Source organism: Accipiter gentilis, chromosome 10, assembly GCF_929443795.1.
Source record: "Accipiter gentilis chromosome 10, bAccGen1.1, whole genome shotgun sequence".
Lineage (NCBI taxonomy): Eukaryota > Metazoa > Chordata > Aves > Accipitriformes > Accipitridae > Astur > Astur gentilis.
Window position 1 is genome coordinate 22749825 of NC_064889.1, and position 25069 is coordinate 22774893.

The following is a 25069-nucleotide window of genomic DNA, read 5'->3' on the forward strand; positions in this document are numbered from 1 at the left end:
CACTGTCATAAGCAAAAATGAAGAATTAGCAGCACTGCTGTATGTGACTCAGAAATCATGCGGTGGTAAAGACAACACAGTCTTTAGTCATCTCAGGCAGTCATTAAAAGGAGACCCTCTTCAGCCTCCTGGAAAGCAGGTCCTATCTCTGACAAGGCCAAATAAAACAAGGACCTTTCTCCCTTAGCACAACACAGCTGTATGCCTCAGCTCTACAGCCGTAATAGAATTGTAATTGAGAGCAGACAGATTCTTGGTCTCAGATGCTGTTCATGAGCTCTTCAAAGCCCTTTCTTTGTAATGGAAAGTCAAAGCAATGATTTTTAAGATGTGTGTTACCCACCTGCCAACTACAAAATGGCAGATGGCCGTGGATGCAACCTCACAGCCAAACAGAAAACGAGGAGTCAGGCTGCTCTAAGAAGATTTTCCAGAAAACAGCTATTATAGATTTGGCTTTGGTGCCAAGAGACAATAGAGAAATGGGCTTTAATAAATTGCCTAAATATGCATTTATCTTGAAGACACAGCCACTTTGATCCTCTGAATGTACCAGTGTCAGAGAGACTTTAATAGCTCCAAGCAAGCATTGCAATAGCTGGATAAATTATCTGAATTTTATTACTTTCCAAAAATGATTCCTGAAGGAGTTAGTGCCCTGGGAAACGCTGGAAGCGGATGTTGTTGCATGAACTTGACGTGTAGAATTTGTTTCTCTTTCCCTGGCAGGCTGGAGGGCAGCAGAAAGCAGGATAAAGCTGGGACTGCTGGGGATTGGTCATCTTAAATTACATTGCTTCACCCAGTGTGTATTTTAAGTTATGCCAAGGATGTAAGGGTAAACATCTTTCCTTTTTTTTTAGCATTTCAGTACATCTAAATATACCAGTGAGCAGTATTTAGAGGCAGGCCACTGTGAGCCAGAGAACTGAAAGGCAGAGCTGACGCAGTACTCCTTATTCACAGCTCCCCATTTTTGACTGCGTGACACAGCAACAGAAATGAAAGTTTGTTATTTTACAACCGAAGGGGCAGAAGCCAGGAGGATTTCACCGCGCCCAGTTCTGACCTTTGGTTTGGCCCAAGACCGAAAGGGGAATCCTGGAGCAACAGAATGAATCAATGTACGTGATAAATCATCTGATTAATTCATATTTATCATCTGATAAATGTGAAGACCTATAAGATGCAGGAGCCCACAGCAGCACAGCTCTGAGAAAGCATCTTCCCTCATGGGATGCCTCTATTCTTTTCTTTTTTTCACACTTAAAAAGCTCAGTTCCTGATATCCAGGCACTACCCTGGGCACCTGGCCCATGGTTAAACATTGCAAAACCAATGTGACAAACAAAAGGTTCCACAGCTCCTTCTGCTCCCCAATGCACCAGCTGCTCCTCTCCTTCCCCAGCCAGCAGAAATGGGAAGATGGACCTGTGATTCCCAGCTGCTCTGAACTGCAGTGGGGCACTGGGGGCTGCAGGATGCTCCTTGTACGGGTGGGAAAGGGGAGCAATCCCTCCTGCCAGCTCATCTGGGATCCCCCACAACCAGAGAATACACCCAGCCATGCCCGAGCGCAGCCCCAAACCCCAGCCAGATGGCCCTGGGTGCACCAGAGATGCCAGCCCAGCCTGGCACAGGGCAGGTATTCAGCATATGAGTTTCCACTGAACCTAAAAGACCTTTACGAGAACAAAGTGAGGTTTTTGCAGATGCAGTTCATCTGTTCCTGAGCCATTTCTCCCGCAGGTGCTCTGGCCAGGACAGCTGCTTCGTCCAGCAAAATAATGACGTGTGGTGCATCACTGCCTTGTCCTGCCTCTGGTCAGGATGGCGGCTGCATGAATTTGGAAAAAGCACAGATTCATTTTTCAGGGGAGATCAATAGTTTATTAACTTAAAGGTCAGTTCACCAAAGCTCCATCTTTCCTTGGGTTTGGTCCAGGCAGGTGAGGACCGGTGACAGTGTGGCTCTCCCCTCTTCACCTGGCTGAGGTAAGCTCTAGTGGGCAAGCCCAGGCAGGGCGCGTGTCGTTGCAACCGAAACCAAGCAGGGATTATCCCAGCTCCATGAGGAACTGGCGACAATTTGTACTGTGAATTTCATTGGCAAAAGGTTTAACCCATTAAAACTATTAACAATGAAAATCAGAACATGCAGAGTAGGAAAGAGTGTTTACATATGTCTGCTGCAAAGAGCGGCTCTGCAAGGTCAGAGAGGAGAAAAGGAGAAGGACGTAAGACACAAAAAGATTCCCCACTCCCATATAAAAAATAGTCCACAGAGAAAAAACAAGGATTGTATAAGTTATTTTTTTAAAATCTGTAAAACAACATAGCGAAGGATATTTTAAACACAATTATATAAACACCACGTGACTTACTATTAAGAGAGAGCATGAAAAGGTTTGTTTTGGGGAAGGGTTTTGTAGAATCAAGAGTTTCCTGGCCAGATCCCTGGAACGTCTTTTTTGGAAACAGATGCCCAAGAAAAATCACTGCTGTGAACAGGAAGATTTTGTGAGAGAGAGAGTGGTATACCCAGTGAAACAGGGGAAGGATCGTAACGCAAAATGCTGGAAGAGATTAACTGGGACACCATCTCGTTTAGAGGAAGGATCTAGCTCATTCCAGAACTGAATTAATCAGCAACACATTAGCAGTTCCAGGAGGGAAATACATTTCATGGTAAGGCTGTGACCCCACAGGCTGGTCCGTGCAGACAAACACCCAAGCCCCTAGGACTCCCTTGTAGACACACAGGTTTTGCCTGCCTGCATTTACCTGCAGGGCAAAGCCCTGCTGGACTCACGGGGCTTACATGCCTGCAGAGCCACGTGGATCAGCTCTCGCTTTGGTCCTCAAATCTCCAGTTATTGCCACAGCCAGAGTGAAACAGCTACTGACTGAATCTGAACAGGAGTGCCAGAGCAGGCTTTAGGGCACTGCTCCAGGAACCACCTAATTCATCGTTTTACATATGTACAGAGCACAGCGCCGGCCGTTTGCAATGCAGGTTTATATCAGCCGTCACCTAGCAGAAAAAGGTACCAAAAATTGAGCCAGAAACAGCTCTTTCTTCGCAGATGTGTGAAGTCCTGCATCCTTTGCAGCGAGGGCTCCCGCCAGCCGCTCAGAGCAGGCAGATCAGTAGGATTTCTGCAAAGAACCAAGCGTGTGTACATGGATCATGCATCCGTCCCTGCTCACGAGGAGTGTTTGAGAGTATTAATATCACCGCTTGTCCACTGCCTTTCAGGACTTGATCATTCAGGGTACGATCCAATCTCTGCTTAACATATTGCTATAGAAACCTGCTGACAGTGATATTAAAGCTATCAAACTTACGAGCAAATGCTTGACAGCACCATGTAAACTCTCCCAAAGCTGAAAAAATAAACTTTTGTCCTAAACATTTGGCAAAACTGGGCTGGCAGTTGGTGGAAGTCCTGGATGGATGCAGCTGCTGAACTTTACCCGGCCATAAGACATGTCTGACAGCAGAACTGTACAAACAGCTTCTTTTCACAGAGCTTGTTTGATTTCACCATCTCACAGAAAGTCTTGTCAGCTGGGAGGCCGAGGCGAGGAACAAGAGAAAATGAGAGCAGATTAACATTTTAAATAAACAAACATCGCACGTAACAGGCAGTGCAATTCGTTCCAGTGTTGGAGGAGAGAGAATTGAAAAGGAGTCGCTTTTTAAGGGCATCTTTCACATGGTTTTAAAGTAGGAATAAAGCAGCTTTGCAGTGAGTGGGAGAATTAGCCCCAAGACTAAACTATAACAAAATACAAACACTTGGATGCATTTGAGCAACAGGCACATATCCAGCAGCTCTGCCAGGTAACCTGCCTGCCCACCACAGCCAGAGCCCAGCTCGCTGTAGCCATGCCCCAGCAAGACCAGGAGCTGCTTTCAGCTTTTCTGCTCTGAAGGGAATCCCCCAAACCCCTCATTTTTGCTACTGGAGAAGAACTACAGGCCAGCAATTCTGCCACAACCACTTACCATTGGTGCAGGTTTCATTTGTTACACAGGAGCCACCAAGGAGGCTGAAACCTTCTTTACACTTGAGGCAGTTTCCACTGGAGCCCTCGCAGGCTGAGCAGTGGTCATCGCACCTGGGGACAGAGACCCTACCGTGGTCTGAACCAGCACCAACACCCCGACCCCAGCCATCTAAAATGGGCTGTCAGCCAGATAACATATCTGCCAGCACTGTGACATCCAGACCGAACTGGAGGATGTGGAAAATGGTGAATCTGAAGCTTGAAAAGTTATGGAAGCCCTGGGAAAAATGGGCTCGGTGGTGCCAGCTCGATGCCCAGTGACAGCTAGTGACATCCCAAAAGCGCTCACCTGCTGGGAAGGCTCAGGGGCACCTGTCCTCCCAGCAATCCCAGTTAGAAAAAGGGTTGTGAGCGGATGCTGTGCTGCTCCCATCTGTTTGCTCAGGGAAAAGAGCCCAACAACTCTGCGTCCTGCCTGGGGACAGTGGCCTGTGGAGACCATACCTGAAATCCCTGGGAAGGGATGCTGGTCCCTTGTTCCCCGCTGCTGGAGAGCAGACGCAGGCGAGTGAAACCTTGGGCAGGCAGGGACTGTGTTGTGCATTCCCAAGTCACCTTTAATCCTTCCCTTTCATGTTCGCTTTAACGAGGCTGAATCCACTCCCATTCCCCACTTAAAGTGAAGAGTGCCTGAGAGTGGGAGCAAATTGCTGCCTCCCAGCAACTCCCCATCTCCTGCACGGCAACTCCCCCAGCCCCCATGCTGGGCCAAGGAGCAGGCAAACGCTCCTCCAACATGGCCAAGGGGCAAATGGAGCAGGTTTGATTGAAAGCTAGAATATTTACCTAACATTACTGTTCCTCCCACACCTCCTCCAAAGGGCCTAGGGCCAGGGCTGAGCCCCTTCCACTGTAGCCCTAAGACATCTTGGCTGGCTGGCTCTGGCAGGGGAGCGTGCAGCTTTGCTGCTCTTAAATCTATAGGGCAGGGGTGTGTGAGGTCCAGCCCCATGGCTACCCTGGCTCCCTCATCCCTATTTTAATTTCCCTGGTAAACAGCTCCAGCTGTGAGCTGTTTTCAGCATTTTTTATTTTTTTTAATCATCCCTGCCAGTGCTCCCCATCGGTCCCGGCTTTGCTCTGGTCACAACTGGGGAGGCAACGTACCTCTTGCAGACTTTGTTGGGCAGCCCGTGGCTGTCGGCAGGGTAGAAGCCCTCACGGCAGGTGGGGACACAGCGCCAGTGGGGTGCAGAGGCCTCGGGGGCACAGGGTGCACAGTCCTCCTCGCCCGGCCCTGCGGGGACAGGGGAGAGGGTAGATGACGTCGGTGGTTTTGGGGACAGAAGCCACGTTGCACCACTGTGACCACAGCCCCGCATGAGATGGGGGGCACCGGCTCGGCTCTGCACCATTCGTGCCTGGGAGTAAACAAGCTGCTTGTTGTGCCACCAGGGTCCTGCACGGTTGCTTGGCTCCTACACCAAAAAACCCAGCTCCCATCCCAAAAAACCCATCCATGACCCAGTGTCCTGCCCCTCTGCAGAGCCAAGAGCTGGCCATAGGGTCTCGGCAGGGGACAGCACATCAAAATCCCCTCCAGGGCATCAGCCACTGCTCCCAAGCATGCACAGGTTTAGCTTTCCCATCCTATGCAGAGTAAAATGTGGAAAAAGAGATGCTAAATTGGGCTGCGGAGTAGCTGGAGGAGGGAAGGGCTCAGGAGAGGCACTGAGAAAGCAGAGGGCCCCACTCTGACGCTGGTGCATTGCAGCTGGACAGCAAACCTCAGTGATGGAGGTGGTATTATTAGAGGCCTTCCACGCACCAGGCTTGAGAAATGGTTATGCAGGAAAAGGAGACAAGAAAAGGCTTGAAAAATAATTGTGGTGAAGTACATTTACACTGACTGGAATAAGAATTAGAAGGGAAGTAATTTTCTTAAGGGATTAAGAGCCCATTCCCTTCCATGCTTGCCAACAAGATCAATAAATATTTTGGATTTAGTCTTAGGAAATTGCCCATGTATGATAGATGAGATTCACGCCACTGAACATGAATTGTCTAGAGATCATATTATCATCAGATCTATGACGATTTCGAGGGCAGACACAAACATTAACAATGGAAAATAATTGGACTTTCAAGAGGCAGGAGAAAGGCAGGATTTGAAGGGAACGCCAAGTGACTTCGGGTGGTGGGGGGAAGCCAGGAGCGGCCAGCCTGGCCCCGCAGGGCAGCTGGGATAACGCGCCTTGGCTGCCTGACATTTTTATACACTGCAAAGCCATCTTCCATCACTCCAGAGGGTTTTACGGCCTCCCCTGCAACCTTATTAAGCTAAAACACCTGGCTTCAGAGGGATTGGGAAATAAAGAATGGCTCTAATAAAAATGTAAAAACTCCCTAAAAACCTTTCTAATATGAATATATTCCCGGCACCTCGCAGGATGTGCTGTAGAGCTGGGATTGCTTCCCCTCTGGCACACTCTGCCTTGGCTCGGGATGGGTACGGTGGGCATCGGCTCTTGATGCATGAGGGTTTTGCATGGGGATTCTGTGGGGTGAAGGATGTACCTGTGCTGACAGGGCAGGTCTCACACCGCCGGGGCTCCCGGCTGAGGTACATGGCGGGCTGGCAATCCGGCACACAGCTCTCTCCTGCCAGGCTGCCAGGAAAGCAGAGAGGACATTTGCACCTAAAACTACCGGCTCTGGGAACTCGACACAGCCTGTCCCCATCTCCATATCCCCCAGTGCCCTACAGCCTGCAGTGCAGGAAGTGTCGGAAAGCCAACCAGTGCTTCAGGAGAAATTAAGCCCTGCCTGGACCAAAGGGATGGGATGGCTGCAGGTTTCTTAATTAAGTGTCCAGGAGGAAATAAATTATTTTTTCCCATGGGCAGCCAGCCAGGCTCTCCCAAAGACCTTTTGCACCAGGAGGCTCCCCAGAATAAAAGGAAATTGGTTCAGTGCTGCGGCTGGGCCGGTGCTGCTTCACAGGGACGATTTGAAGTCCCAGCTTAAAAGGATATTGGACAATAAAAAGCAAGTGCTGTGCGGATTATGTCTGACAAGTGCCTCCACTTTTGGTTTTCTGAGGGAGTAGATAATCTTTTGGCAGCAGCAGTTTCTTTGTCTGAGAGAGCCCCGCTGCTACACCATGGCTCTGGCTCACTTACAGCCCCTGAATGATACAAACTGCTACAAGATCATACTTCCACCTGCACTTTGGGATGGAAAAGAGCTTCTCCCCAGGGCTGATGCTGCTTATCGGCACAGCCGGGCTCTGCATCCCACAGGAGCCGCAGGGCCAGCAGCAAGGGTACCTGGTGCTCCTCACAGGGTCAGGGCTGCTCTGCCTGCACCCGCATTGCTGGAAAACCACTATCCTATACTAGCCCCACTCAACAGGTACATAGGATAAAATTTTCCTGTGTGGATGAAGCTGAAGGAAAAGTTTCTGCACTTGCAGGGAGCATTTTCAGTCTGCCTGGAGCAGCCTAGCCTGGTACTGGCTCTGCCAGGTGAGCAAAACCAAGCACCCAGTTTGGCTGGGACATCTCTGACAGAGCCACCTGAGACCTGGGAGGAAATGTGCGCTTTGCAATGTACAGTGTAAAAGTTTTCATTGCTTTTTTCCCCACATTTGAGATGCTGGGAGCTGCTCTGGTCGCAGGCCACCAAATTTGGATGAGCACTTCTGAGCCTGCAGCACAGCACTTACCCTGGCAAGAGCTGGAGAAAAGCAAATTAAATTTCAGTCGTGCTTTTCAGCTAAGAAAGGGACACGAATCACCACCTTTAAATTCCCAGACCTCTGGCACTCTGCACCACAGCTGTCATACCACGGAAGCAGGATTTCAGGTCTTTAACTAATTGACTTTCTAATTTCCCATTGGTTTTCCCGAATTTAAACCATAGGTACCAATGCTGCAGGTATAAACTCCTCCCGTGCTGGTGTTTTACCTGAATCCATCTTTGCATGCAGTACATTTGTCTGCTTCACCGACACATTTTTTACAGCTTTGATGACATTTCAGACAGCGTTTCTGACCTTTCAAAAAACAAAGTGAGGCAGGGAGAATAAAATCTGGACAGTGATTTGCAAGCAGCAGTCAGAGCTGCAAAGCCCCGCTGCACCCCAGCACCAGCTCCCCAGGGCAGAGAAGCACGGCCTCCACCCCTATGAGTCCCTGCTATTGCAGATGACCTTATCTGTCATTGCTTGCTAAGAAGAAATATGCTTTGCAGGCAGCTAGGATCATTAATTACAGACTTCTAATTAAGAGCTGAGTTGAGCGCCTCAGCTTTGCACCACCCTCTGAACACCAAGAAGTTTTCCTCCTCCCTTCACTGTGCAAAGCAGGTTGAGGGGGGAAATTCAAAGCCAATACTCAAAAATCAAGGTGTTTTCTCCACCCACAGCGCTTAAAATAGAGGCAACCCCTGCATATCCTCATGCTACAGCTTGCAAGAGATAAGCATCCTTACGTTCCTCAGCGTAAAACCCAGGTGGACACAGCACCACACAGGTGCTCATCTCCTGGTGATGGTAGAGGCTCCGCTTGCATGCTGTGCACTGGGTAGGTCCCCTCCCAACGCAGCGCTCGCAGCCCTTGTAGCACCGGCGGCACCTCCGGGCACCTTTGTCGCCGAAAAACCCCGCAGGGCATGAGCTCACACACATCCTGAGGAAGGAATCGAGAGCACCTGGGCTTTGGTGCCAAACAGCCAGCTGCGTCCCAGCAGTCAGGCACCCGCTGCTGTCCCCTTGCCGGGAGCGTTTGGGTTGTCCCCTAGCCTTGGTGGCATTTACTTCTTAAGATTTAGGGTGCCTTGAAAATCATGGCTCTGTAATAAAGAGCCACGGACTTTCCTGGCCAGCAACCCCAACTATGGGTAAACTTTCCCTGTGCCAGCCCAAGAGATTGAGGAGTGGAAACCCCAACTCCAGAAGTGATTTGGCACCTCAGCTAGCTGTCCCTTGGGCATGGGTGACCCCAGCCAATGAAACCAATGCTTCCCCAGCATGATTATATGGCCAAGGTCCATCAGGACTCTCCAGCTCCGTGTCTCCCACCTCACCATACCCTGGCCCAGGGCAGGGATCCCCACACCTCCTCCTCCCTCCATTTAATCTCTCATACGCTTCTTTCTCTGTGCAAACATCTATCACCCATGATGCGGTGCGAGCCTTGGGGAAAGGTGCTGCCACCACCTGGGGACCCTGCAGGGACAGCCCACCACCCCTCACCTGCCGGTTTTCATGCTGCCCAGGCTGTAGTGGATGCAGTTCAAGCACTGGTCGGCATTAGGGCCATCGCAGCCCTGGTCGCCGCACTCAGGGTGGCACAGACCTGGGAAGGGAGAGACCAGCTCAGCGAGGGGAGAAGCTGAGCATCCCCCAGACCCCGCTGCCAGGGTGCTCTGAGCACACCCTCCCTGGACTGATGGATGCAGGGAAGGGGCTGGGGACCCTCCGCCTATCTTATTCTATATCTATTATCTTATAGATAGTATATATCTTATCTATCCTATGGAGCAGCATGGCTCTGGGTTCTTGGCTCTCCTCCAGCTCATCCTCCCCAGTGTGAATCTTACCTGGCCATCCTCTGGCTGAACACCCTGGTGCAGGAGCGGCTTTGAAAGAGGGGCCGGACCCACTCCTCGGGGACCATCAGGGATGCCCGCCCGTGCCCACACTGGGGCGGAAGATGGGCAGAGGAGCTTTTTTTACTCCTCAGACAGCTGCACCACCAATTTGTGGTGGGAGTGTTGGGATGGGGCGTTTTGCTACCTTCTAATTTCACCATCCTACTGCCCCACGCCGGCCACAGGCACTGCTCCTCCCAGCCCGCTTTGGCCCCGGGCAGGATCAGGCCTTGTGGTTCCCCCAGTTTATCTGGGTTTGTGTTTTCCCAGATACTTCGAGGGGGACAACACGGCAGCCTGGCTGGCGCTTACCTGTGTACTCCTCCTCCTCCTCTGCCACCTCCACGTGGCTCTGCAGGAAAGCAGCTCTCGATGGCTCCATCTCTGATGCCGACACCTCCAGCGTCCTCCCGCGGGACTGGGGGCTGCCCAGCGCGGTGTAGGGGTGCTCGGCCGTCCCGTAGAAGAGGAGGCTCCATTCCTTCAGCTTCCCTGTGGGGCAGGCACAATGTCATGATCCTGCTCCCTATACAGCTCCTCCCCAGGGGACCTGGGTTTGGGGGAAGCAGGAGGATGATGGACCGGACCATCAGGGCTTCACCACTGGCTTGGCAATGCAGAAGCAAACAACAAACATCCAGAAATGTTCATGAGCCTCTGAGCTCCCAGCCCGCATGAATGCAGCCATTTAAGGCACCTACAAGGGTTTTTTTTATTCTATAACTCGTCTGACGAACCACAGCATCACCATAGCCTTCATGCTGAACGTGCAGAGAGAACCATTAACTTGAAAAGCTCCATAATAGAGGATTATTTCTGTCTGATAAAAGCTGCCCAGCACACGCTGGATTATTTCTCGCTTCTGTTGTTCCAGCCACCCCCTATCCTACATGTCAGAGGTCTGAGCTTGGTGTCCCCTGAAACGCTGCAGAGGTCACCAGAACCTGTGCTGCACCGGGGAGCTGGGGACCCCCCATGGCCTTACACCCATGCTGGGGTCCTCTCCAACCCACACTGCTTTGGGGAGGGGGTCCGAAAAACACTGCTGCTTCTTTCCAGCACTGTTTTTCTTTCAATTCCCCATCAACACGAGTCACTTCACACCCGTGGCACGCTCAGCTTTAACTACTAATCTCTGCATTTCCAGGAAGGGCTTAAAATTTCCAACACCCAAATCTCTTCGCTCTCTGAAAGGGCCAAGAGGACCCACCTGCTGCAAGTGAGCAGCGCCGGTGTGGAGCCTGTGAAGGGGCAAGCTTGGGCAGCATCAGCCAGGGAAGAGCTCAGCCATGTGCCTCCACCAAAAGAATTAAATTTGCTGTAAATCTAAAATGTCCTGCGTGAGGAAAGCCCGGGTTGCATAGCACTGATGCTGGGGATGCAGCAGTGCCAGCGACAGGACATGCATAGTATTTAATTGGTATTAAATTCACCAATTTAATTGGTTTAATTTAATGGGCTTAAATTATACCTGTTTCTGCCGCAGGCTGGGAACATCGTCCCTCTTTTTCCTCCCGCTTTGCCCTCTCTGCTTCGAACATGGTGCAGACCCTTTGCAGTGGGTGACTTAATGCACTCATTTTAATTTCATTTTGCAAAGCCAGGTAAAGCCCTGACGCCTGAGAGGGGTTCAGAAACACCCACCGCAAACTGTAAATACAGGGGGAAAAGCAGCTCCGTGGGTGCTTTGCTGCTTCTCCCCAAGTTCAAAAGATTTTGGGTGAAGGCAGCAAACAGAAACACTTTCTGCACAATGAACCCCCACGTGCGCCTCCCGCCAGAAAGTTGTGTGGGAGAGGTTTTTAATATACTCCTGGCTTTCTATCAGTGAGCGTGTGGATTTTAACACCCCCGCAACGCACGCCAGCCCCAGGCAGGGTGCTTCATGCCCCACTGCCACCAGCCGGCAAGGCGGCTGCCCCTTCCCAGCAGGGCTGGATTCCGCCAGCCCGGCTCCTTTGCCGGGAAGGGGTCAGGCAGCAGGAGGCCAAGCCGGGGAGGGGGCGATACAGTGGGGTTGGGGACATGCAGGGGGCCAGGCTGAGCCCAGCCACCCCCCGCCAGTGCAGTGGCAGCCCAGGGAGGATGTCCGTCCGTCTGCAGCCGGAGGGGCATCGTCCCCTTGTGCTGTTGCACAACCAGCCCACGCGCCAGATGTCCCAGCAGCGAAGCAAAACAAACAAACAACAATTACAGCTCTTGGGTTTCCTCGTTTTGACTCATTATGGTTTAATTTTGGAAACCTGGCTCTCGGTTGCAACGAGTTTGCTGGTGGGAGAAAACCCGCTCCTGGCTCAGCCAGACTGGCAGCCTCCTGCACTCAGGGCTGAGTTTTATTCCCATTTTCGAAAAATTTGGGCAATACAATTTTGCTGAAGACCGTAAAACTCACAGCTAAAGTTATGGCCAAGTGAAGCAGCCTGCAAAGAGCTTTGGGGGCGAGGGGGACCAGCAGGCACTGGGGACATGGGTGCTGGGGGACCCTTACCTTGCACTGCAGGGTTGCGCACTTGGGATGGTGTGTCGTGGATCTCCAGGGTCCACTCCCCTGCTGCCCGCTCCCCCCAGCAGTGGACAGTCATGAACTCCCAGCCCTTGAACCCCTCATTGGAGTGGTCGAACACCCTGCAACGGTAATGCCGTGCATCAAGAAGTGTGACTTTGAATGTCTTATTTAATTGGAAAAGGTAGATAGGTAATTAAGGACTTTAGGGATCCTTGCATGGAACCCTCCTGCAGCTGAGACCTGAGCATGCCCCCCCCCCTTCCCAAAAAAACCTGACCAAACTTGCAGCAACCCCCTAAACGAGGATGCTGCCCAGCCTAGGCACATGCTGGCTCCGGCTGCTCTTACCTCCTGGCAAGGAGCTGTGACCTGGTCCCCGCTGGAGAGACGAGGCTGATCTGGAGGTCACCTCGGCGCGGGTGCGAGATGCTAAGCCGCACCACGACGTGCTCCAAGTAGAGCACGTGCTGGTCACGGTGCTCAGCGCAGGCGCTGCTGAGGGTGCTGGTGCGCAGCACATGGTCCGCACGGATGTACCTGCCAGGGATGGGCAAAACATCATGCTGGGGACAACAGTGCTCCCCGGTTCCCAGCAGCATGGACAGACACCCAGTTGTATTTGAATCCAGTCTCCTACTGTTTCATGGCAAAAATTATCTCATTCTCCATTGCAACACAGTGTCCTAGCATGGGAATTTGCTGAATTGCTTGATGGTAATGAGATGGGTTTGAACTGCCTCTAAGATCTATGCCTTATGGGCTGCAAGGGCGCTTCTTTATTATAATTATCAGCGCAACGTTCTTCTTTGGGTTGTAATTAGTGTCTCTATCAGATAAATAGTTTCATGAACGCACTTGGCTCCAAATTCATTCCTGCTTTGCATATGCAAGTCTTTCCGAAGGAACTGCTTTTCTGATGAACAACTCAGCTTGCTCTGCAGCCAGGCAGTGGTAAACCAGGAGGGTCCATTTGGTCAGATCCCTGATCCCACCCTTTAACATAGCAGGGACAGACCTACCGGGGATGAGATGTGAACCTAAGCTGGTTTGAAGCCGAAGCCAAATCAAAGCGAACCCAGGCACTGGATATTTGGGAACCCTTGCAACAGAGCACCAGTTTTTGGTGTCTTCCATCAAGACGAGGTGTTCGGTGGAAGAGGGAAGAGAGCCCAACACATCACCACTCATGTAGGACCCAGCGGGCAAGTTGGTTTTGGTCTCTCAATGTCAGCCCTCAAAAATTCCCTGCTGATCACCCGCCTGGGAAGCAAAAGCATGGAAAGGGCAAAAATAAATCACCCACCATCAAAGCTGGTCCCGGAGAGCCCCCACAGGACCTGCCCCAAGCTGAGCCGTAGGCACAGACCCTAGGTGGGCACTTCTGGGTCAATAAGCAGACCTTGGGGCGACAGTGAAGGTTGCTCTGACTGTAAAATCCATGAACAACACCTCGCCTGCACATGGGCTTGCCCTGGCCACCCCGACTCCTAATTTCCCTTTCCAAATGCTGGGACAGCAGCTGAGCCTTTGCATCACAAGAACGAGCTCCACCAAAACTCCTTCCAAGTGGCCATGTGCCCCAGGAGAGCCCCTCCACCTCACAACACTCACTTGGGCACCCTGTCCAGGCTTCCCACGCAGATGTGCTGGGGAGGGACTGCCTTCCACTTCTTGGCTTCCACCACAATAGCGTCTGCGTCCACCAGGCCAAAGCCATATAGATGGCTAACTGGAAAGAGAGAAGACTCAGAAACCCACTGCCTTCCAAGCAGGGGCCAGCAGCAACTCCTCAGAGCTTGGTGGAGCATCATCCACTCATCAGCGAAGGCACAGAGTTGATCCTGTTGAATATAAGGCACTCCAACACATGGAGCTCATCATCCTGCCCGAGTTACACCCCAAATCCTCACTGTCACTATGGAAAACCCATTGCCAGGAGCAGCCCACCAAAAGCAGCAGTCAACACTGCAGCTCAGGATAGCCTCCACCAACCAAGGCTTCCAAGCCTCCACCAAGAAATGCTTCCAAGCATCTTGCCCCATGAATTACTGCCCTCTCCTCTCTCCACTCAACCGCCTGATGGTAGGAGCACCCAAGCCAGCTGGGAGTGGACATCCAGGGTAAATGCTCCCATGAGCGAAGCTCTGGGGACCTTTACTTTCCCTTTCATGGCCATTTTCACCACGCTGCCTCCAGCCCCGTGGCCACTCACCTTTATGCCCCGCGCCGTTGGTCTTCCAGTCGGCCGCTCGCAGGTGCACCGGCCGTGAGGTTTTGACCAGCAGATGCTGGACGTCCCTCCAGGTGAGCAGGGGGCTGCAACAGCACATGGCTCATGGGATGGCTCTGCTGCTCCCAGTCTTCTCAGCAGCAGCAGGGACCCCCATTAGGTTAACCCCCCCCCAAACCTCTTTCTTTCTCCAAAGGAGCATGAATCAATGATTTAAATGCTGATGCCCTGCCTGGAGGTTGCCCATCATTTGGGGCACCGCAGCAGAGGGGAGTGTCCCAGGGAGGGATGCCATGTGCCCACAGGCATTGCAGGATTTATTCCTGGTCAAGGGTATTTAGCTCTCATGCTCCGGGGTATAACTGGAACAAATCAGGAAGGTTTTCCCCATTTTCTTGTAGGAGCCTGGGAATGAAGCAGATCCTGAGGCAGGGTACCGGCCTCAGCAGCTTGCTGATACACGATGCTGAGCAAACCTTCCCTCTATAGGAATAACAGCAAAAATTGCTGGAAGAAAACCTGGGTTACTCATTTAACAGAAAAATGAAACCCAAAGTGTTTCCAACCCCCCCCCTCCCCAGGCTGGGTTTGCATGAGATTTGTGTGTTCAGGGTGCTGCACGCCGAGCGCTGTGTGCTTTTGAGCCTCCCCCAAGACCCCAGCCCAGGGATACTGCTGAAGAATTTTCCATGCTTTTCTTACAGTCAGTTCTTCAGCATCTCAAGCTAGGATTTATATTGCTCTCGAGCAACATTTAAGAAAAGAAATTCAATTTATTCCTTCTCATCATAATGGAGTGTCTGAGCACCAAGCTCTGGTACTTAATGTTGCGTTTTATGCCTCAGCTAAACAATTCAAAAATTACATCTAAAGCTCTTAATATATTTGTAATGAAAACAGCATCTCCGGAAACATGATCACCCAACCTGGGCACTGGGATTAAACCAGAGGAGAGGGACTGGAGCCGACACGCCGTGATCGCCATCCCTGGACGTGAACATAGCACTGCCCTGCAGCTTATTCCCAGCCTTATTTTTATTTCCAACCCATAAAACCAATAATAATAATAGTGAGAAGCTCAAGAGAAGATGCTCCATAAAGCAACATAGGGATGCCCAAGGGGTGAGCCTGGTCCACCTCGGAGGCTGCTCCTGGCCTGGGGGACCATGATGGGACCAGGATGGGACCAGGATGGGGACAAGAGGCAAAGAGTGGCTCATTTGAACCAGGGAGCATGTCACTGCTGGTCACACCATGTGGGTTTTTGACATTATGCAAAAGTAGTCCGTTTCCCCCAGAAATGAAACACTTGCTGGAAACCATCACTTCTACAGACATTTTCCATTTTCTGTGATGTTTTCTGACATTTTTTTTCCAGGAAGTATTTATAAAACTCCTGTTGGAGCCAGCTGTCAGTGGCTTCAATGCACCAAATGAAAAGCCTGACTTATCTCACCAACCCCAACTTTTCAACAGATGGCAACAAGTGAAGAATTAGCTCAATAAAACACCTGCAGGAAGATTAGATGCAAAACAACAATGCTGTATCAAACCTTGCCAAAAAGGAGCAATTTAGAATAACTTTGCCCCATTTTGAGTTGCTCCAGAGTTAAAAGAAAACACCTTTCTTCTTTTGCTTGCCAGGTACTAAACGTGGAAGCGTTTCCCCCTCAAGCCAGCGGCAAGGTTACACTTACTTTGCCTCCAAAGCCAAGGCGATGATGCCTGCGACCATGGGGGCAGACACAGAGGTGCCGGTGTGGCCATCCGTGCAACGGTGCCGGAGGTCCGTGGTGACCTGCAGAGAGAGGAGCTGCAGCCCCTGCGCTGCTGGAGATGCTGCTGGCGCAGGTGCTACCCCGCTGAGCACTCCAGGTTTGCTTGGGATGCTGCCAGCGGGGAGCAGAGCCTGCAGGTACCCAAGCCCTGCCATGGGTCCCACGTCATTGGGGTGCTCTGAGCCCCCCCAAAATGGGCTGCAGATACAGTTGGTGCATGAGAAAACACCCCTGCTTACATTTTCCTTCGTTCAAAGGTGCAAAAACTATTTAAAGGGGGAAAAAAAGGCAATTTTGCTATGGGTCAGCTGGAGGAAAAGCCATGGATGGAGTGGTGTGAGCAGGGCAGGGTTGGCATGGGTATGCACCCATGGGTGCATATTGAGCTGTGCCATGTTAAACACTTTCCTTGAAAGCTCCAGTTCCTGGTGTCAGGCAAGAATTTCCATTTGCATGGGGGAAAAAAAAAAGAAGGAAAAAAAAAGTGCCATTTCCAGCTTTTTTTTTTCAGGGGAGAGCATGATGCTTGGGTGCCAAAAGCTTGGAGAGAGAAGCTGGGCAAAGAGATGCTTTGCCAGTTACATTTTTAAAAGGCTTCTGGGTTTTGAGTTAATCTGGTAATTTTTGGAGGTGGGGGGGGGACAGGACATGCCACCCCGTTTCTCCCCGAGGTGCCCCTGGAAGCTGCTTTTTTGCCCAGTGATGCTCCAGCAGCCCCAGGCTGGTGCTGGCCTCAGCCATGCAAATGCTCCTTAGTGCCATGCAAATGACCCCAAGGAGGCACTTGGATTCTGGAAATCAATCTTTTAGGGGCCAAACAAATCACTCTTGAATTAAAAAAAAAATCGACTTGTAAAAAAACATTTTTGTCAAAAAACTAATTTGGGTGGAAAACTCCCTCCCAGCTCGGGTAAGGTGCCATGCCGGTGGGGGATGTTTTACTGCCCGAGGTTCGGATGATGCACAGGGATATCATTAACAAAAGGCCTTGCTGTGATGAGACCACAGCAGCTGTTGGAACAGGGCAAATACAGCCTGGGCGGCAGGAAAAACCAATCTGATCCACACATGCACACACTTTCAGGCAATTCCTGGGGTGTGAAAAGTCTCTGCTCCCCGTTTGGGGTTGCCATATCCCTGCCAAACACCTCCATCCTCCCTCTTTTCTTTCCGTCTCACAGTATAAATGCTCAAAATTCCCTTTTTATAAGCACAGGACAGCAAACAGGACCTTTGGGGGACAGGTAAATATTTGCATGGGTATTTAGGCAAACCTCCAGCCCTTTCACCTATTTACCAGGGAAAATGCCACATCCCTGAGCTCTTCCCAAGGACCAGAGCAATTTTGGCCCTACCATAAAAAAGCACAAGCAAAACCCACCACAGGGCTAAGGGCAAAACCCGGCTCTTACAAGTGAGCCATCATCCAGCCCAGCCATGCAGAAAAACATCCAGGGGATGCTGCCCCACTTGGTGTCAGGGTAAAACTTACTATTTTCCGCTCATAAAAAGCCCCACTGCTGTAGGTGGTGGCGAGGGTGGAGGCACACTCCTCCAGGTACCAGGGCTTGTAGCCATTCTCAGTGGTGCTGCTGATGGAGATAGTGTAGATGCTGTTGGTGTAGCCGTCGCAGGAGCAGTAGTCACCTTCTCTGCCGCCGTTCCCCGATGCCCAGACAAAAATGGACCCCAGGCCCCTGCGGCCCTGTGGGAAGAGAGGGGACAGGGGGTGAGAGGAGGCATTTGTTTGTCCAGGGTGAGAGGCTATCTCGGCACAGGGAGGAGGGGGCAGCCCTCCCTGGCATCGGGATGCTGTTGGTAAGCCTGAGTTTTGGGACTGGATGTAGGGTTTGGTGAGGGTGGAAGGATGGGTCCCATCCTGTCCAGCGCTCAGCCCCCACAAATGTGCCCCTCGGCTCAGCCAGCCCCAGTTTTATGTGCAGCGACTCCCTGTGAGGATGGGAGAGCCTCCGGTGACAGGGATTTTGGCATCTTCTGTGGGCTCTCCTGGGGGAAAACATCTGGGGTGCTCAGAGCGAGGCAGTACCACCAGCATGGCACTTTCTGGGGTGCAGGGATGGCCCCATGGGAGGAACTGACAGGCAGCCCCCCGAAACCCATGTCTTCCTCTCCCTGAGCCTGCAAAGCCCCTCATGACCCCCCCAAACTATCAGAAACCTTCCCCCAGCCTATCTGCTAGTTTCCTTTTGTTTGTTTTCTATTTTTAAATCCCAGCCTTTTCTCCCCCCTCCATAGTTTGGCAGGAACATCTGATGGAGCCGTCCCCACCAGGTACAGCTGCGGGAGCCCACTGGGATTTGGGGGGGCGGGAGGAGTGCGCAAGCCACACGGACCTCCCCAGAGCCGGGGGAAAATCCCGCCCAGCAGCGGCGGCCGTGCTGCCAACGAGGGGCCCCTAACGAAGCTGATGGCGCGGGGGCGAACCGCTCCATCCTCCATCCAAACCTCTGCCAGGGCACCGGGGTGCCTGCACCCCCAGGAATAACCCAGCCCCATGGGGGTTCACAAACAGGGTGCCACTGTCCCAACAGAGGATTTTTGGTGACCCAAGGGGGTTCAGGGCAGGAAATGAAGCGGCTGGTTCGCTTCCCTGCCCCATAAGGCAGGGCTCTCCGAGGAGGGCGGCACGCTGCCGGGCTTGGCAGGCGATGGAAGCACACGATGGTGGAGCAGCCCCATCCTCCCCGCAGCTACTCCTGCCACAGAGAGATTTCGGCACTAGCCTGGGCAGATCTGGTGTTTACCTCCCTCCCACTACTCTGCAGCGGCTTCCTCCACAAAAAATAATAATAATAAAAAAGCAGCTTTGCTCCGGAGGAATTCATTGGGATTTATTGTGGGTTTTAAGCGCCAGGGGGAGAGGGATGGTTTATTACCTGTCTCGCCCTCCTCCTGGGGCAGAGGCTCTCTGAGCTGACCCTGCCTCTGGATACACAGGCTAAGTCAGGCTCTTTCCTTACTTTATGAAAGTTTTCATTATCTGGGCTGCCTCCCAGCCAAGCTGGGTGGGTATTTCCCTAGCAAAGATTTAATAGAGCTGTCTGGAGCTCTGCAAGAAAAAGTGCAATTGCAAAGGGAATTATTGCCCTGCCCCACATCACAGGGAGCTCGACCCAGCTCGCCAGCCCACCAAGTCTGCTGCTGGCATCTCCAGTCCTCTTTCCAGGGTTTCCTGGATCTCCGAGGCGGCAGCATCCCAGCCCACGTGCTCAGCGCAGGCAGCGACCGTCCAGCTCTCCAACACTAAAATCCACCCATCTCCAAGGACCAGCCCTGCTGCCTGCAACCCAGGCTTTCCTAAATTGCTAATTGGAGGAATAAAACCAGGCACCAATTGCTGAAGGCATGTTGAGACGTAGCAATGATTTCAATTGGGATATGCAGACAGGGAGTCCAGACCTCCCTTGCATCCTGCACCCCGGGCATCGCAGCTGTGGGTGCCAAGAAAGGCTGCTTGGTCCTGATCCAAATCCACAGCGCTGGGATGCCTGCACAGGGCTGCGCTGGAGGAAAGTGGGTTCGGAACCAGCACGGTTGCATGAGGACACAAACAGGCACATAAGTGACACTACAGCAATGCACATCTAACACCTGACAGCGTTTCCCAGTGGAACGAGAGCTCACCGTGTATTGCACTCCCTGGGACTGGAAAAAAATGATACTTTTGCTTTGCTCTCAAACACGCAACTACCAAGGTTTCCGCGAGCTGACCCCAAACACCCAACTTCTTTATTTGCCATCCTCCTAAGCCAACACCATGCTGGCAAGGGGCTCCTGGCCACTACAAAACCTGGATCCAGGCATCATTTAAACCAGGGAAACCCTCCCTGGCCAAGGCTGGGGATCATCTGGCTCACCCCAGCAGCACATCAGTCAGATATGAGATGCACAGCATCTTGGCACAGCGCTGCCGGGGCTTGGGTGTTTGCCCAGCAGCACTCCACGAGAGCCTAGGATAAATATCCCCTCGTTAGCTCGGGAACTAATAAGGTGTGGCTGGAGGTGCAAGAAACAAAATGATAAATTAGCCCAGCGCAGTCCTATCGCTAATACATAAAGTTTATTTTAATGTTTCCATTAAGAAGTCAATTTTAAGGATTTATAACTCGGCTACAGCTGTTTGCTTGGGCTAAAGGTGGCGGCCAACTATCTGCTTGCAGCTTTCCTCGTTATTTAAGAAGTCAGCAATTAAGAGTTGTGCATGCAGGATAGTGGGTGCCACAAACACGGGTGGCAGCAGAGGGTCTGATGTCCCCTGGGAGACAGAAGCGAGCATCCCGAAACAGCGGGGCTCTGCTGGTCAGTACCCTGCTGCCACCAATTTGCTTCCGCTTGGAAAAATAAGGTCTAAAAAGCAGCTTGTTCACCCGTATTTACACGACATGAACTCCCCGGCACTTCAATGGATTCCTCTGCAGGCTCACCGCCCCGGCAGGAAATCAAGTAAATAGTGGGAAAAACACTCCACCCTATTTTTAGATAACAGGCAGGCTGCGTCGCCCCAGCCCGCAGCTGCCCCAAATCCCGGTGTGCTGCGAGAAGAGGTAGCACAAGCAGGAGTGGAGGCAGGGAGCGAAGCGGGGTGAGTTTCAAAGCCCAGCCTGGGGCTGCCGGCGGAAAAACCCCAACCCCAAATTTGCCAAAGAACCTGGGGGACTCCCGCTGCAGAGCCCCGAGCTGCCGTGACACTTACCCGCGGTGCCCGCCAAGCTGCCAAGAAAAGTCTTTTTCCCGATGCTTTTAGCCAATATTGGGCATTTTTTAAAAGCACCCAAAAAAGAGAAGGGGTGCAGGAAGGCCCGGGCATCTCCACTGGGAATTGACAGCTGTCAATCATGTGTGATGCCAGCTGAGCCCTCTCACTGGAGGACTTCAGAGAGAATAACCTGAATTTTTTCTGTGCCCCCATGGCCGGATCCTGTGGCGGCACCCGCATCCCCCCGCTGGCCGTGACACAGCCGCTCATTCTGGGTGGAAAACCAGGGAAATGCTTAATGTGATGGAGACCCTCAGGAGAGGATACCAGGGGCCTGGGGAGGGTGAAGGAGGGGGGATGGAGGTGCCAGGGGTGGCCACTTCCCTCTGCGCTGGCACCCGGGGGGACATTTTGAGGTGCAAAGTCACACCCCCCCCCCCCCGAGAACCGCTTTGGGTTTCTCAGCCCGGCAGAGCTTCACAACTCAACCTGGGGCCTGCCTGCTCTGCCGGAGCTCTGCCCGGCGGCCAGCGCTGCCGGATGCTCCCGCCGGGGCCGGCCGTGCCGAGGGGTCCCACCAGGGCCGTGCCATCGCCGGGCACCTCCCGCCGTCACCGCCCTCAGCCGCAAAATCCACCGGAGCTCTTAGGGACGCCGGGGAAAACTAGGAAAAATTAGAGATGATTCGCCCCCCTCCCCGCCCCGCCCCAGCCCTAGTGTTGGCATCGCCTTGGGGGGGCCGGGCCGCCCATCCCCGCACCAGACCCCGGGCCGGCCGCGGCCCCGGCACACGAACCCCACAGGGCAGGAGGAGGAGGGCGAGCGCATCTGGGCGCTGCGGGATCCACACCTTTTTAATGCCATGCTCAAAAGCCTGTTTGGCCAATAGACCAGGTCCATCAACTGTCTTCCCATCATCATCTGGCCCCCAGCTCGCGCTGTAAATGTCAATGTAATCGGGTCTGATGCCAAGCGACTTCGCTTCAACAACATCTGTTACATCGCCATCTAACATACGAATGCCTAAAAGCACAAAAACATCAGACATTAGGGCTTAATGGCTTGGATGAAAGTGTGAGGATTGCAATCAAAGGGCTTTGTTAACAGCGGCGGAAACCACACGGTTCAGGCACGCCTGGAATAGCTTCAATCCGCGGCCCCGCGCGCTAACGAGCCCAGCAGCGGGATGCTGGGGAGATATTTTGGAAAGTTTCCTGTGTTGCTGGCTTCATGGCAAGTGGTGGCGAGGTGGGGGTTAAAATTTGCTTCCCCTCCATCGGTAGGGATCAGGCGGTGGGAGCAGTGCCGCACTCCCTGGCAGCAAAATCCCCTCGCTAAAAACCTTCTCCCCCCGCCAGCTTTTAATTAATTAGCTACCTCATTTCTCTACCTGGAAGATAACGGTGTTTCCCGCACGCTCACAGCCCCCTGGCTTCAGGCACACCAGCGGGATGAAGCCTCTCCACACAAGTGGGGACAACTGTGACCGTCCATGAACGCCGTCACTGCCCAACTGATGCCAGTGGTGCCCAGGATGGGGAGAGGGCCCAGGAGAAGCCCCAGGCTGCAGTTTGCATGGCCAAAATCAGAACCAGGACTCCAACCCATGGGGTTGACGGTCCGCCTGGGATAACCTCACTTCCAGCCAGGAATGCCAGCAGGCACCGGCTGGGGTGGTTCACAGGCAGAGCCCACCAGCCACGGCGGGACGGGCTGGGGGATTGGTGCACACCCCCAGCCTCCAACTGCTGCAATATGAGGGTTACAACCCCCTCTGCTCCTCATCACCCTTTCCATGCCGGATTTCACCTTCTGCATGGCGGGCAGAGGGTGCCAGGCACCCCAAAGGACTGCCCAGAAACAGCCCTTGCAGGAGAAGAGATGCTGGAAATTCCAGCATGGTATTTTGCCAGCCAGGGAGAGTCCGGTTTATAAAAATGCATTTCCCCTTCCACATGTATTTTTCCTTAAAGCAAACAAATGCAGGCAGATGTCATTACAGCTGCAGCTGTGCTCTGGACACCAGTCAACTCAAATATCTCTTTCTGACGCTGTCCCCTACCAGCCAAAAACAAGCCTGGAAATATAAAATGAGGGAGCAGAGCAGTTCCCAAAAACTTCCTCTCTTTGTTGTGTTAACAAGAAAACACAAGCAGAAGGGGTGAAAAGCTGAGCCTGGTGTCCAAACCGTGCTCAGCTGCGGCGCAGCAAACAAAACCAGCCAAGGGATGTTTTTTTGTGCTTGCTAAATGCGGGCATGTTCATCAGCAAGCTCAAAGTCAGCTCAAAGTCAACCCAAAGCCAACCCAAATTTAGCTTAAAGTCAGCCCAAAGTCAGCCCAAAACAGCTCAAAGCCAACCCAGAGCCAGCCCAGAGCGAACTCAAAGCCAGCCCAAAGCCAGCCCAGAGTCAGCCCAAAGCCAACTCAAAGCCAACCCAGAGACAACCACCCACGATGTGGGAACCCCCCAGTTAAATAATGGGGCAGGAGGGAGCAGGGAAGGGTGCTGCAAAATAAAAGAGCTCTTTGCCACGCAGGGACCAATACTGGCCTCCGAAGTGAGCGTTCGAGGAGGGGGGAAAGGAGGAGGAATGGCAAGAGCCCTTTTTGTTTCTTGAGCAGCAATGTATTTTGCCCAGAGCAAATGAAAAGCAACTCAAGAGCGCTGAAGAGCAGCCAGTAAAATTAGATGGTAGCTCTCCGAGTGTGACAAATAGGCTTCCCCAACAAGTTGTGCTCATTAATCGCTGCTTTATTTGCGTAATCCATCTAAAATCACTCTCACTGCAACTATAGCGCATTTTCCTCCACAATCCCAAACTTGATATGGCTACAAACTTTATTTTTCCCCTTTGCCTGTTCACGCTGTGGGAAGCCCACAGCCTCTACCCTCTGCCAGGTGCCTCGCATCACTCGATGCCTCCCCAGCACACCCCCAAGGCAAGGCGTTAAAGGAAGGAAATTAAAATGAGACCCATAGGTCGTTATAAAGTCAACAAATAACGCTCATCTCCGTGGCTGCTGCGGAGATATGGACTCAAAAAGGACCGTAAAGGCAACAGCCTGATCCTGCATGATGCAAAACTGCCTTAAAGCCCACCGGGAGCTTTGCCTGGCTCTGCTGTTGCTTGGAGATGGTTTGTTAGGGGCAAGAAACCTCTAAGAAGCAAGAAGTCATCCCACGTGCAGGGGGCATGGGATGGGATGGGGGGATGTGCCACAGCCTTTACAGCCCCTGCCACTCCCCCATTCACCCTCCCTGGGTTATTTCTTCCATCGGGGGATTTTTCCCGGCATAGGGAACCACTGACAGTGTTTGGCCAGGAGCAGGACTCCCTGCGGGCACCACTCCCATGCAGACACAACCCTAACGAAACTTCTTCTTGCATGGCCAGCGTGAACAAGCCAAGAGAAGGAATTAAGCCCCAAATCCCCCCACGAGTGCTTGGGTCTGTGCTCCCGACAGTGACTTCTCCTGGCACTGAGGTGGTAGGATGGGTTGCAGTAAAAGCCCATCTGCTGTTCCAGCTGTGCCAAGGACGGGGCTAAAACCCCCGGCGAGGACCCAGCTCCAGGCATTTGTTCCCTGCATGGTCGCACCAGCCACGCAGATGGGACGTGGCTCTCCCACCCCAGCCCTGACACCCCCATCTCCCCAGTGGGTGCTATACCAGCCCAGGCTGGCCAGAGCAGCTCCAGCTCAAGCCAGCCTCCAAACCAGCTAGGCTAACGCAAATGAACTCTGTGAGGCTAATTACCATCAGGATCCAATTTGGTGATAAAGATTCATTTGCTTCCCACGCATTGTGTTATTTGAGGGACTGTGCAAAGGTTTCCCCACTCCGCGCAGCTCCGGCCCCCTCAGTGTTTTCCCCATGAGGGCATTTTGGGGATCCCCCCAGGCCCCCCTCTCCGACCAGCTTATCTGCAGACATTCACCTCACAAACGCACGGTTTCAGCTCTGAAGCTAAACTGGTGCCACCGACCATAGCAAACGTGGCCCCCCCGAGAGCAGCTGTGGGCTTTTGGGGTGAAATCGCCACATCCTCGATCCACATGCATCCTCACGGCAAGGATGCAGCTCAAACAGAAGGCTTCCCCCCCAAAATACAGGGAGTCCCCTGCACCCCATGTCACTTATCCTCAGCCAAGCCCCCCTGGGACTT

General features: G+C 52.6%; 1 protein-coding gene across 1 annotated transcript in view; it reads right to left on the reverse strand.

Annotated features, from left to right (window-relative positions):
- Positions 1-1863: 1863 nt before the first annotated feature.
- Positions 1864-25069, reverse strand: part of PCSK6 (proprotein convertase subtilisin/kexin type 6) — a 36926-nt gene continuing 13720 nt past the window's right edge. Inside the window, exons 7-21 of the mRNA XM_049811395.1 lie at positions 21751-21923; positions 17676-17888; positions 16103-16203; positions 14388-14491; positions 13787-13904; positions 12524-12712; positions 12158-12294; positions 9982-10161; positions 9272-9374; positions 8509-8705; positions 7984-8071; positions 6592-6683; positions 5182-5311; positions 4013-4125; positions 1864-3571 (exon numbers count right to left, since the gene is read on the reverse strand). Of these exons, the coding sequence (XP_049667352.1) occupies positions 3474-3571; positions 4013-4125; positions 5182-5311; positions 6592-6683; positions 7984-8071; positions 8509-8705; positions 9272-9374; positions 9982-10161; positions 12158-12294; positions 12524-12712; positions 13787-13904; positions 14388-14491; positions 16103-16203; positions 17676-17888; positions 21751-21923 (2036 nt within the window). The 3' untranslated portion in view covers positions 1864-3473. The remainder of the gene's footprint in view (positions 3572-4012; positions 4126-5181; positions 5312-6591; positions 6684-7983; positions 8072-8508; positions 8706-9271; positions 9375-9981; positions 10162-12157; positions 12295-12523; positions 12713-13786; positions 13905-14387; positions 14492-16102; positions 16204-17675; positions 17889-21750; positions 21924-25069) is intronic.